General features: G+C 45.1%; 1 protein-coding gene across 1 annotated transcript in view; it reads right to left on the reverse strand.

Moving 5' to 3' along the window:
- NRXN3 (neurexin 3) overlaps positions 1 to 14,900 on the reverse strand; it is a 1,772,673-nt gene that overhangs the window by 1,262,830 nt on the left and 494,943 nt on the right. The window contains exon 6 of the mRNA XM_033952014.1: positions 8,339 to 8,640. Within this exon, the coding sequence (XP_033807905.1) occupies positions 8,339 to 8,640 (302 nt within the window). The remainder of the gene's footprint in view (positions 1 to 8,338; positions 8,641 to 14,900) is intronic.

Genomic DNA, 14,900 nt, shown 5'->3' on the forward strand with positions numbered 1-14,900 from the left:
TAATTAATTAATTTTGATTCTGATTTTAGAACATAAGAACATAAGCAGTGCCTCTGCCGGGTCAGACCACAGGTCCATCCTGCCCAGCAGTCTGCTCCCGCGGTGGCCAAAAACAGGTCAAGGCCTGTCTGAATCATCAGAAGGGGCTCCCCTGCCACCTTGGTTTCCCATTTAAGTTCTGCCCTCCTATCGAAGTCCTAGCCCTCCGGTCTTGCACATGCACGACCAGGTTGGTTTGCTCAGTACCCCACGATCCCTCTATCCCTCAGGAATCCATCCAATCCCTGCTTGAATCCCTGTACCGTACTCTGCCTGATCACTTCCTCCGGTAGCGCATTCCAAGTGTCCACGACCCTTTGGGTGAAAAAGAACTTCCTTGCATTTGTTTTGAACCTGTCTCCCTTCAGTTTCTCAGAATGCCCCCTCGTATTTGCTGTCCCCTTCAGTCTGAAGAATCTGTCCCTATCCACCTTCTCTATGCCCCTCATGATCTTGAAGGTCTCTATCATATCTCCCCTGAGCCTCCTTTTCTCCAGAGAAAAGAGCCCCAGCCTATCCAGCCTCTCGGCGTATGAGCAGTGTTCCAGCCCTCTTACCAATTTCGTTGCTCTCCTTTGGACTCTCTCAAGTACCGCCATGTCCTTCTTGAGGTGCGGCGACCAATACTGAACGCAGTATTCCAGATGCGGACGCACCATCGCTCGATACAATGGCATGATGACTTCCCGTGTTCTGGTTGTTATGCCCTTCTTTATGATGCCCAGCATCCTGTTGGCCTTTTTCGAGGCTGCTGCGCACTGTGCAGATGGCTTCAGTGATGCATCCACCAGCACACCCAAGTCTCTCTCGAGTCTGCTGTCTCCCAACAATACCCCCCCCAATTTGTAGTTGAACAAATTTGTAGTTGAATTATTTGTAATTTCTATTTTTTCAGCGAAACCATTAGATGAATATTGTAATTCGCTCTATGTCCAGCTTTTTTTTTTTTTTTTTAAATTGTAAACCGCCTCGAACTGAAGGTTTGGCGGTATATAAAAATAAAAATTATTATTATTCCTTCCCCCTCCCCACTTCCCTAGGCTGGCATCTCTCTTCCTTCCTTTGTCTAGCATTTCTCCCCTTCCCTGTTCTGTCATCTCTTTCCTGCCCTGCCCTTCCCTGGTCTGGCATCTCTCTCCTGCTCTGCCCTGGAGGACAATAATGGAATACTGTGCTATAAAGGTACAAATTATATCGCAATGCTAGACAGGATTAAATTGGAGGGGTGACGACATACACTATATGATAAAGAGGGAAGTGAGGCCAACAAAATAATCGTTCTACATGAAACAGATAGTAGCATGGAATCCTTATGGATAGAAATTCCATATGTGAAGGGAAGGAGTATAGTGGTAGGGCTGTACTGCCATCTGCTAAGTTTAAATAAACCCTTTTTGGTTGAAAATTTAGAACTTATATTCTGGTCTGAATTGATTTGCTGAGTGCAAGGCAAGTATGGAATGAATGGATTTACTGTGCTAATGGCTTCCTGGTGAAAGCTGGTTCCAGTCCTGACCTAATAGTTTATAAATGAACCCACCCAGCTATCTGGGCAAGAAAGGGTTACACACAAATTGCAGAACTCGTCAGAATCGTTTATGCCCTGGTACCAGAAGCCCAATTATCTCCACTAGGAGGTCTGCCTTTTAGCACAGAGGAAGACCTGCTCAATCTCATCTAGCATCTTGTTGAATGGTTTTGTGGGTAAAATTCTCCCTTTTCTTGTAGCCTTTGTTTTTGAGCTTTTTTTATGAAGATTCTTAAAATGCATTTGTGGTCAAGATAGAAGAAAATTGTTCCTGGCTGTAAAGGAAGAGACTTGGGCTTCGGGTGCTTCCTTTTTATTAGCATTTCCTTGCAAGTGTGCGATTTGTGAAATTTTATGATGAAAAGGCCAGGGAAGAGTTCTTTAGAACACTGGACTTGCTCCAGATTAGCATAGAACACTGGACGCAGTGGGAAAGACAGGACAAGAAGTTATCAAACAGTTAAAGCTAGTGAAGGCCCCAGGGCCAGATAGCCTGGGCACCGAATTTGAAAATTAATACAGTTCAAGTGACAGGAGATATACCTGAGCAAACAGGATGAAAGGCCAGCAACTGTTGCAAGCAAAGCAGGATACTCCATGGGATAGTACTGTAGCCTGTTTGGATGCTGGAAAAGCATTTGGCAAAATCCCATGAGGCAGTCCGTCCATATGATCATTGGATATACAGCCTGGTCAGGAGAAACCAGGAAAGCCAAAAGAACAAGGGGAAGATTGCCAAGTATCATCAGGAAGATTCCTGCCAGATATTTAATTAATACCCGTGCATATCACCTTCATCAATTCTATTTGATGTTTTATCCCTGATGCAGGCTGCAGCCGAAACATGGCCAGACTGAGTTTCACATTATCAACCAATCTTCTACGGTGCTAAATCCCACAGAGAGGATTATTCAACAGTTTGTTACATAGGGCTAGATTCGCCAACCTTCTTTCCGTGTCCGATCCGTTTCCCTTTGCATACAGGCCGACAAAGTCACTAAAGGCCTGCATGCAAACGGGGGCGATCGTTGGCACGCCCACCCACCGCACGGATCGCTGGAGAGCGATCCTTGAGCATGCACAGACCATCTTCCTAGACTGTAGATGGTCTGCGCATGCGTTGGTGGTCCTTCGTGCCCGTTTTTTTCTTTTTATAAACGATTTTTTTAACTTTGTGAGCCAATGGTTTTAAACCCGCTTTAAACCTGCAGTTGAGCAGGGCTGGGGCGTCGGGACAGAAAGCAAAGAGCGGGAGGGCGGCCAGAGCAGGAGAATCAGGGCAGAGAGCAGGGTTTTAGCACAAGCGACTGATCCTCACCAGTTGCTAGTTTTTTGATCGGCCTTCCTGCTTTGCATGCTGATTTCTCTCATTTGCATGCACGGATCGGGATCGGATCGGAGGAGAGGTTAGTGAATCAGGTCGGAGGGAAAACGGGTCGCAAAGGGCTCGCAAACCGATCGGTACACGATTGGTTTGCTTACTGAATCTAGCCCTTAGTAACATAGTAAATATCAGCAGATAAAGACCTGTACAGTCCTTTCAGGCTGAACACCAAAGTGCTCAGATTTGCATCTGGCACTCTCCACTTCTTCATTAATTTCTGCCTCCCACTGCCAATTTTGTGGCACACACTGTAGAAACCTGCCTGGCACTGATCCTACTTCCCAGCTACTAAAATTGTTGCCAAAGCCCACGCCAGCCTTCATCCTGATCTCATTTTGCCATTTATGGGACCCAGACTATATTAGTCTTCTTGCCATTGGTCTTACTTCTCAACCTCTGAAGCCGCTGTCAAAGCCTACTCCAGTTATGAGGTGTGATTTTAAAAAAAATACGGCGAATGCTGCTGCCAAGTGCCCTCCAATGGAAAAGCAGGAATCTTCAATACGGTGAGCGGCCCGTCAAGCCTTAGTAACAGTGTGTGACAGGATGGTCTTGGGGCTCAGGGATCTCACGTATGAAGAAAGGCTAAATAAATTACGGCTGTACTCACTGGAGGAACGAAGAGAGAGGGGAGACATAATTGAGACGTTTAAATATATCACGGGACGTATAGAGGTGGAAGATGATATCTTCTATCTTACAGGGCCCTCAACCACCAGAGGTCACTCGCTGAAAGTCAGGGGAGGGAAGTTTCATGGTGATGCCAGGAAGTACTTCTTCACCGAAAGGGTGGTTGATCATTGGAACGAGCTACCTCAGCAGGTGATTTTAAGAGGAAAATGGGATATTCACGTGGGATCTCTAGGGGAGTAAAGTCAGGGGGTGGGTCATTGGTATGGGCAGACTTGATGGGCTATGGCCCTTTTCTGCCGTCATTTTCTATGTTTCTATGTTAGTCTACTGTGTGCTACAGTTAAAAGAAGGGGCATGCTTAAAAGTGTACCGTAAATCATGGATCACAAACAATGCATTAACATGAAATTTGAAACATAGAAACATAGAAAAATGACGGCAGAAAAGGGCCAAAGCCCATCAAGTCTGCCCACTCCATTGACCCTTCTCTTTGATTTTGCTCACCACCCCCTGCCCTCACCTCATTAGAGATCCCACATGAATATCCCATTTATTTTTGAAATCTAATACGCTGTTGGCCTCAATCACCTGCCGTGGGAGTTCATTCCAATGATCGACCACCCTCTCAGTGAAGAAATACTTTCTGGAGTCTCCATGAAATTTCCCTCCCCTGTAGTTTGAAACGTTTTGTTTCAAACTACAAAAAAATAAAAGATAAATGCAAAAGAAACACACAAAATGTTAAAATTGGTTTATTGCAAGCCGCAGCTCGAGGCGTCCGGAAGTGCGTGGACATCAATGCGATGACTTCACGTGCACCTGTGATGTCATCACGTCGATGTCTGTGCATGTACAAAGGCCCTACAGATGAGCCCTGAGCCGCCAGTGGGGGGCGCCGGAAGGGAAGATGCACAGAGGGAAGGAGAGGCGCTGGAACTGGCTGACTACCTCTTCTCCTCCCCGGTGCTGGCTGTCAATCCTGAAGGCAGTCAGCCAGTGCCTCTCCTCGTCCCCAGTGACTCATGGCACACCTGAAATCTCAGGAAGCACGCTATTGTGCCAGGGCACACAGTTTATGATACTTTGGTTTATGGTGATGCTGCAGTGACCATAAAGACGGTTTACAAGTGGTTTGAGCATTTCATAATGGTTGTGAATCAGTTGAAGACAAAGAGAGATTGGAACATCCTTCAACATCAAAAACCCAAGAGAATGTTCAAAGAGTGAGCGAAATGATTCGATCAGACGGGCGATTGACTATTAGGGAAATTTCTGAGGATCTGAACAACTCTTATGGTTCCGTTCAAAACATTTTAACAACAGATTTGAACATGAGGCGAATGAGTGCGACATGAAACATGAACAAACAGTTTCAATTCCATTAAGACAATACTTCGTCACATATTGCTTCTGGTACGGCAATTTCTGTCAAATTAAAACATTACAGTGCGTCCTCATCCACCTTATTCACCAGATCTGGCACCGTTTGACTTCTGGCTCTTCCCCAAAGTCAAAATGACCATGAAAGGTAAACGTTTTGAATCGATTCAGGACATCAAGGCAGCCACGAGAGCGCAACTAAAGACATGAAAGAGGACTTCCAAAACTGCTTCAAAAAGTGCAAGAACGATGAGATAAGTGTGTTCAAAGCGAGGGGGAGTATTTTGAGAGGGATTAATGGCAATGTGTCTTTTACTGTAATCTTTTTTTTTTTTTTTATCATACCTCGTAAGTTTTACTTTAATTGTATTCCATCCTTTTTCTATGTAGTGTTCCTCTGTATTTATCCCACACATTCTTGAATTCCGTCACTGCTTTTGTCTTCACAATCTCCCGTGGGAGGGCATTCCAGGCATCCACCTCCCTTTCTGTGAAAAAGTATTTCCTGACATTGCTCCTACGTCTCCCACCCTGCAACCTTAACTCATGATTCTAGTTCTACTGCTTCCTCGTCTCTGAGAAAGATTAGTTTGCATATTTATAACAAGTATTTAAATGTCTGTATCCTATCCGTCTTTTCCTCTTTTGATTACAACCATGATTTGCAGCTGTTGAGAATGAGAAGATTTTGCACAAGATGGTCACCTGATCACAAGTGTCGATTTGTACAAATGGCAACCCTTAGAACATAAGAAAATAAGAATAACCTCACTGGGTCAGACCAATGGTCCATCAGGCCCAGTAGCCTGTTCTCATGGTGGCCAATCCAGGTCTCTAGTACCTGGCCAAAACCCAAAGCGTAGCAACATTCCATTCAGAGTCCGAAAGAATAGCAAGATTCTAGAATCCCAAGGAGTAACAAAAGATTCCGGAACCCCAAGGAGTAGCAACATTCCATTCAGAATCCTAAAGAATAGCAAGATTCCGGAACTCCAAAGAGTAGCAACATTCCATTCAGAATTCTAAAGAACAGCAAGATTCCGGAATCCCAAAGAGTAACAAAAGATTCCGGAACCACAAGGAGTAGCAACATTCCATGCTACCGATCCAGGGCAAGCAGTGGCTTCCCCCATGTCTTAATAACAGACTATGGACTTTTCCTCCAGGAAATTGTCCAAACAGAAACTTATCTTACAGTACTGGGTGGAACTGGATCTGTCCCAAAGAGTGTGTTCACAAAAAGCAATGCTTGAAATAATGGATTGGGTGTTTCTGGGGAAACTTCTGGGAAAGGATGTTGTATGGTGAGTTTTAGGAAGAAAGGTTACGAATAATGACTCTGGGATGTAAGCATAAAATGATGGATGAAGAAGAGGAAAGCAACTTTCAATGGAATTGAGAAATGTCCTAAACACACAGCATGGAGACATGGTATGGAGGAAGAAGAGGAACATGAGACCGAAAGAGTGTCAAGAGCATGGAAACAGAGAGAGGAAAAGGAGGCGGAGGGATATGGAAAGGTCCATCAGTGTCTATGGCACGGAATGGAGGAGGAAGGAAGGAAAGATATGGAGACCTCATCAACACGGAGAGACGAAGAGAAAAAGGAGGAGGAAAATGAGACCAAATATATGTCCACAGAGGAGGTCGAGGAAAAGGGATACGAAGACCTCATCAAAGATGGGGAGGAGGAAGAGAAGAAGGATGAAGAGGAATATGAAGAGCCCATTAGTGTCAACAGCATGGGATAAGAAAAGGAAGAGAACCATCACACCGACTCTATTGGCTAATTTCTATTTTCTATTAAAACAACACTGCTGTGATTTCTTTTTCTTGCTTCTCTCTCCTTACTGACTTTGTGCTGCAAATTCTCTAGCTGCTTCTCTCTCTACCCTGTGGTCGTACCCTGTGAGAGCCATCCTACGAGGGCTCCATCCATTTTTCTCTGAACACTGCTGGCAGTAAGAAGCCCCCCACTACATTATTCTGCAAATTGAAATATAACTGGACCGCAGCATTGCAGAGAGTTGCCGGAGGTCAGTGACGATGGTGAGTTTTTAGCGCAGGATCTCTCACGAGCAGTCCTGTCAGTACTCAAGGCCCACTTCATCTGAAGGTGAATGAAGGGCCACCGATGCTGGCATCCATCAGCCTAGACGTTATTTGAGTTAAAAGGAAAAACATTCCTCAGAATGTTTCCGAGTTATCGGAAGTGTGGTCCCTGCATTTCCCGGGGGACTGAAGCTGGAATATCACAATAAGAAAACCCGCTAGAGAATCTAAACTTGTTTGTTTTGATAATTAACCATTTGGACTGTAATTCATTCTGGCCCGGTGATCTCAGCTTCCTTTACCTTCTACAAGGGCTGTCTCACATCACTGGCATCCCATGACGGAATGAAATCTCCATCCAGAAGAACAGGAGATCTTGGGGCCATTCTCCATCAAAGAGGCAAAAGAGCCTGCTTGCCCTGGATCGGTGACATGGAATGTTGCTACTCTTTGGGTTTTGGCCAGGTACTGATGACCTGAATTGGCCACCATGAGAACGGACTATTGGGCTTGATAGACCTTTGATCTAACCCAGTAAGGTTATTCTTATGTTCTTATATTCCATCGATACTTAACAAGTATGCTCTTTCATCCTTCCAGAAACCACAAGAGCTCCCTCCCCAAACTCTACATAACATAATCACACCAATCTACTTGAATCTAACTCAAACTGCTGTACTGTAATTCTAATGACAGCTCAATGTTCCCCTCTGTTGAATGATTACGACATCTCCTATCTCCGCTAACTTCATTGTTGAAACTCCTAAACCTAATGTCAACTTCTTGATTTGTAAGTCGCCTTGAACCTAGATAGGCATAGAGCGACCCAGAAATGGAAGATTAGATTAGAAGGTGGCATCACGCCAAGAACTGACAAAACATAAAAAGATAAAGGAAACATGCATAAAATGTTTTGCTAGAAAAGACTGGATAATCAAAACACTGGTTAATGGAACAGGAAATAAAATCTACCAGAAAAATAAAGGTTCTGGAAACAAATTACAGAGGAGGAGTGGAGAAGCAGACTACACCAGGTCCCTTGTACATTCTGTATAAAATACTGCGTCATATCCATGATCTGTGAGCAAGTGGTGCCCCCATGTGGCCACTGTGCTAATGACAGTGGTATATTTCCCCCTATATTTTTACCAGAGCCCACCATTGACTTAAACTGAAAAGAAACACAAAATTAAGAAATGCTGCGACGTTCAGGTTAACTAAGATCTTTCATTTATATTCTCGCCATTAGTAATGTAATTTGGTGCCAACTCTTTGCCTTTCCTGGGGGTAAGTGTACAGGTGACCCGCCCCACCATCATTACCTGCCGCAAGTTGCGCGTGACCTTGACATCATGCCAGCTGTTGTCGTTAAACTTCCCAATCACGGGCTCCACGATGGCCTCGAAGGCGCCAGAACCCAGGTTGATGACCAGGGAGACAGCGCCATCCTTCAGCGCCAGGTTGACATAGTCAGCAGATTTGCCCGTGTGTAGGATGAGGCCGTTGCGCTGCCACGTCTTGAAGGAGAGGGTGATCTCATCACTGCTGCTCTGGATGGGATTCTGGGACAGGTCGTAGCACAGGTACTCTGAACCGCGGAATGTGGCCACATTGTCTTCCCTCGCTGCAAAGAGACAGAAAGCACAGGACGGTAAGACAGCAAGCAGAACAACCATGTAATACAGTGAATGACACTACGGAAGCAGTTCATTGTTCTGGTAATGATAAAGCACCTGAAAGCAACACAGGGACCCTAAAGCACATCACTAAGCACATCAGAGGCATGAACATGCAGCCACCTCTGAGGTCTTAACAGAGGCGCCCATGCACCTAGAGGAAGAAGTACTGTAAAGGGTCAATATTCAGCCACAAGTGATCAGTAGTTTAGGTCCACTCTGGCTTTATGCATGGATATTTAATGCTAGCCCATGTCCAGGTACCAGCAATGAATATCCAGCTCTAGGTGACTGGCTACAATGTATGTGGTTAAGTGGTAGAGAATGACACAGGGACATAATTTGTCCCTGTCCCCATCCCATTGGATAACCTCAACCTCAGTCCTTCTACAGCAGCATTCTTCAATGCAAGGCTTAAGGGTAAGTGGCTGGAAGCCATTCATACTCTGATCTTATGTGAGCCAAGTATAGGATAATGAACTCATTGTGACATCACTGATGAGGTTAGCTCTTAGGCATTGGTGGAATGAGGAATTATGACATCACAATATCTGCTCTGGAAACCATCCCATGTCATTCTTTAGTGTCCATCTCAACCTCAGTCCTTCTACACCAACATTCTTCAATGCAAGGCTTGAGGGTCAGTGGCTGGAAACCATCCTGTGTCATTCTTTAGTGTCTGTCTCAACCTCAGTCCTTCTACACCAGCATTCTTCAATGCAAGGCTTGAGGGTCAGTGGCTGGAAACCGTCCCGTGTCATTCTTTAGTGTCTATCTCAACCTCAGTCCTTCTACACCAGCATTCTTCAATGCAAAGCTTGAGGGTCAGTGGCTGGAAACCATCCCGTGTTATTTTGTAGTGTCCATCTCAACCTCAGGCCTTCCATACCAGCATTCTTCAATGCAAGGCTTGACGGTCAGTGGCTGGAAACCATCCCGTGTCATTCTTTAGTATCTGTCTCAACCTCAGTCCTTCTACACCAGCATTCCTCAATGCAAGGCTTGAAGGTCAGTAGCTGGAAACCATCCTGTGTCATTCTTTAGTGTCCGTCTCAACCTCAGTCCTTCTACACCAGCATTCTTCAATGCAAAGCTTGAGGGTCAGTGGCTGGAAACCATCCCGTGTCATTCTTTAGTGTCTGTTTCAACCTCAGTCCTTCTACACTAGTATTCTTCAATGCAAGGCTTGAGGGTGAGTGAAAACCATCCCGTGTCATTCTTTAGTGTCTGTTTCAACCTTGGTCCTTCTACACCAGCATTCTTCAATGCAAGGCTTGAGGATCAGTGGCTGGAAACCATCCCGTGTCATTCTGTAGTGTCCATCTCAACCTCAATCCTTCTACACCAACATTCTTCAATGGAAGGCTTGAGGGTCAGTGGCTGGAAACCATTCATATTCTGATTCTTCCCTCTTTCATTAAAGAATAACTTGGGGATGGGGACAAATTCTGTCCCTGTTCATTCTCAATTAAGAGCAATATTCAGCACTTTTCATACAATGACCTGCACAGAGGGGGGTGGGGTGGGGTACTTGTTTACTGCTTTTTTCTGTGTGGTTTATACACTCAAAGCAGTTTACATATTTTAGGCAGGTCCTTATTTTGCCCAGAGTCACAAGGAGCTGCGTTGGGAATTGAACTCACAACCTCAGGGTGCAGAGACAGCTGCTCGAAGCATTCCTATTTATGTAGTAAATTCCAATATTCAGCATTTAAGCATATAATTGGTGACTCTTCCCCCTCCCCCCAACTTCGGGTTACCAAACATCTGGATTTCCCCGGACATGTTCTCCTTTTCGAGAACATGTCTGGGTGTGTGATCGGCTTTTCAAAACCCAGCACTTTGTCTGGGTTTTGAAAAGCTTCCAGCTAGGAGCGACATCGGAACGGCATCTCTGCATACGCAGATGCAACGCGGAGACGTCACGCGCATGTGTGATGTCAGCGGGTCACACCAGCACATGCGCAGATGTCCTCCTGACAAGTGAACAGGTTGAGGGGGCGGGACTGGGGCAGAACAGGGCGGGACTTGGACGGGCCTGGGGCGGGCCATGGGTCTGGATTTTAGTTCTGGAAAATCTGGTAACCCTACCCCGACTTCTCACAAAATAGCGGGGGGGGGGGGGGGTTTGCATGGTGATTAGTCCTGATATTCAGAGGCACTAACCGGTTAAGTGACACCAAATATCAGTGGATAAAGGGTTACCAGAAGGCTCCAGAAAAAGGAGGATGGATTTGAGACCTCAGGGTTTTGAAAGCAATGGAAGTAAAACCCAGAGGTCTCAATCTGTCCTCCTTTCTCTGGAGCCATATGGTAACCCTCAGTGGATAGCCATACACAAGCAATTTAACCAGCCAGGAGTTGTTCCTGGCTAGTTAAGTCACTTTGAATATCGCCCCCCCTCTCTCTATGTTTATTCTAGTTCTGACATTCTTCCATCCTGCTGTTGCATTTCATTTGTGGGCCTGTCGGGTTCCTTTTGCTGCTTTGGGCTTCCAGTTCAGATTGGAAACGAGCTGATAACTTCCTTTGCAATTTCCCTGGACCTTCCCCTCTTGACTATCCTTTCCAGTGCTGCCAAATTACTCAGTTCCAGGCTAGAGACTTTTTGGCCAGTCCTCGTTTTGACCTTACATCCCAGAGCAGTGTATGATTGGTAGTGTCTGATCAGCCCATGGAGATCAGTGCTGCACCAGGATGGGGAGATCAGAAATCCAGGACTGGTCTAAAGGCTCTAGCCTGGAACTGAGTAACTTGGCATTGTGGCCTTCTCCACTCAATCAGCTTAGTTCAGAGGTGTCAGAGTCCCTCCTCGAGGGCCGCAATCCAGTTGGGTTTTCAGGATTTCCCCAATGAATATGCATGAGATCTATTTGCATGCACTGCTTTCATTGTATGCTAATAGATCTCATGCATATTCATTGGGGAAATCCTGAAAACCCGACTGGATTGCAGCCCTCGAGGAGGGACTTTGATACCCCTGGCTTAGTTAGTGCAACGTCAGACAAAAGAGCTTCTTCAGGAACTCTGCAATCCGGGGCCCTAAATCCAACCACTAGGTGTCACCATTGTACAACGTCTATCTTTCTGTCCTCAAGGGATGTGATGCTGCTTCTCACTAACTCACCAAATTGTACCTGTAAAGTGAAATGGGTGGTGGTGGGGGCTCATACACTAATTTGCTTTAATGACTTCTCACTAATGGCAAAATTAGAGCATGGCCAGTAATACCAAAAATATTAAATTTTTGGCCATTTTACCCTAGTGGTAGAAATAGCCTTAGCATGCAGGAATGAAATGCGTATGCGAAAGTGTGATAGGGTGAAGTTCCTGTCACAGGCCAGCAGAGGGAATCTGAGCCGCAGAAAGGAGCTAATTTGCATAAGATCCTGCAAAGGCACCTGGGAACTGTCCACTCACCCTGAGTGAAGTATATTACAGATATTGATATTAGATCCCTTTATGGCAGACTCCAACAGAGGGTTCTGAGTAGATATTCAGTACAGACCAAGTAAAGCAAACACCCAAATTGAATCAAGCAAAAGCAGAAATAAAGGCAACTCAAATCAGATTACTAATCCCTGAATATAATGGGGCAATGCTAGCAAATCCCTGGTAGGTTAAATAAGGTAAGTTGAACATGATTTCCTAAGTAACAGCTGGTTTGGAAACTTCCCACCTCCCCCTGCTCTCACTGAGCTGCCAAGTTACCCAGTTTCACAAGGGAGCAGTAGGACCAGTCCTGGATTTCAGGCAACCCTGATGCATTATGAGGTCTGTAGGGACTCCTCAGCTTTAGAAGAGCAATAAAAACATTTCTTTTCACCTCACCCCCCTGCCTACGACCAATGGATTACAAAGAAATGTACTGTATATTGGTACTAGATCCCAGTATCTATCACGTTAGAAAAAAACTGGTACTGAAAAACTTACACTGTTGAGGATTACTATGGCAAACTTTAACCTCTGAACTCTATTTTTTGGTATCAGACCCCTAGTATGTATAGAATTAGGATGCAACCTTGCATGGTAAACTATTGTAACCTGTTAACTGTATTTTATGTATGTTTAACCTGTAACCCGTTCTGAGCTCCCTGGGCAGGGCCGGAGTTTTCTATAGGCTAACTAGGCTTCAGCCTAGGGCCTCAAGATCAAGAGGGGCCTACATTCAAATTGTTAGAAAAATTAAAATTACACTATTCTAAAAACAGTGAACACTAAAACACTGAACCGAAAATAAGGAGAAATTCTATGCTTCGGGATCGGAACCGGCTCTGGCCGCAACGGGGCGCCGACTCGGCTTCTCCCTTTCTTTTTCTCGCCCTGGGAGGAGGATCGGGGAGGGAAAGACATCAGTCCAGTAACAGCTGGGCAAAGCCCAGCCCCGCGGGGAGAGAGGCAAAACGTGGATCCGTCAGGACAGGGCGGCCCAGACTGGCATCGGGGGGGGGGGGGATCAGTGGAAGGGGGATGGGAGGCAGGCGGGCATCGGAGGGGGGGGGGGTGAGGTGAGGAAGGACGCACTGGGGGCACTATGGACATAGGAAGGGGCAATGTTGTGTGTTATGTTTGATTAGTTATTGTTACAAGTACTATATATGGTGCTGAGAATAAATGTCCAAATAAGGGTTCTCGACTTTTTTTATTTGTTATCCGTGTCACATTTTTTATAAAGGTTAGTACCAATAACAACATGTTTCATTTAACATATTGATATATATCACAGTAATGATGTATTTTATTATCTCTCATGTAATTTACAAACTTAAAAATGGGAGGTGAAAGGGCCTCATAAGTGGAATAGCCTAAGGCCTCTTTTCATCTAAATACGGCCCGGTCCCTGGGTAACACGAATGAAATAAATAAATAATGCAAATCCCACACTGCTTTGGAGAAAGAGAGAGATATGTTTAAAACAGGACTGACCAAAAATCTTCCCTGCTGGAAGTTCTGTAGTGCTATAAGCTGTGCCATGGGCCCTCTTGGACCAAAGAGCAGTAAAGTTTTGCACTTTCGGTACATTTGTTGCATGGTGAATGCAAAGCCCGGGTTATTCATGCAGGGAGTGTGTCCAGCATCTGCCCTGTATCTACTGCAGTCGTTCTTAAACCAGCTAGTCGGGTGTTCAAGATATCTCTAATGAATATGCATGAGTGAGATTTTTAGGCCTGCTAATTTCTCTCATGCATATTCATTAGGGATAACTTGAACACCCGACTGGCTAGGGGTCCCCCCAGGGCAGGTTTAAGAACCTCTAATCTACTCCATGAGGCAGATACTTACCACACAGCACAATGTTACCTGTACTGCAAGTTAACAAAAATAAATAAATACACCTTAGCACAGTGGTCTCAAACTCACGGCCCACCAGGTCCTATTTTGAAGCCCTCGGCATGTTTATCATAATCACAAAAGTAAAATAAAACAGTTTCTTGATCGTATGTTTCTTTAGCTATAAATGACAATATTATTATTAAGACTTAGCCAAAAGGAAAGAGTTTTACCTCATGCAAAATTGTCATTTCTTTAATAAGACATGAACTCTTTTTTTCTGAGGCCCTCCAAGTACCGACAAATCCAAAAGGTGGCCCTGCAAAGGGTTTGCGTTGGAGACCACTGCCTTAACTGTATCCATGACATCCTGTTTGTCTTTGGGAAGCAGAGCCGAGATTGTGATGTCATAATGCCTCATTCCACCAATAAGAGCCAACCTCATCAGTGATGTCACAATGGCTTGATTGGCCTGTTCTCCCCTTTGACCTCCATCCCAGCCAGCAGATTAAATGTTCCCCTTAACTCAGTGGTTTCAAACTCGCGGCCCGCCAGATCCTATTTTGAGGCCCTCGGTATGTTGATCATAATCACAAAAGTAGAATAAAACAGTTTCTTGATCTTATGTCTCTTTAGCTATAAATGACAATATTATTATTAAGACTTAGCCAAAAGGAAAGAGTTTTCCCTCCTGCAAAATTGTCATTTCTTTAATTAAGCATTAACTCCTTTTTTTGAGGCCCTCCAAGTACCGACAAACCGAAAAGGTGGCTCTGCAAAGGGTTTGCGTTGGAGACCACCGCCTTAGCAGTACCGCAACAGTGCACCCCACCCCCACCCCGAAACATCTCTCACCCACTTTTAAAAACTTCCCTCTCAACATCTGATCCTTCCTCCTGATGCCCGGAGACATCTGATTCCTTACTCTCCAAGTTAC

The sequence above is a fragment of the Geotrypetes seraphini genome, chromosome 7 (assembly GCF_902459505.1).
Source record: "Geotrypetes seraphini chromosome 7, aGeoSer1.1, whole genome shotgun sequence".
NCBI lineage: Eukaryota > Metazoa > Chordata > Amphibia > Gymnophiona > Dermophiidae > Geotrypetes > Geotrypetes seraphini.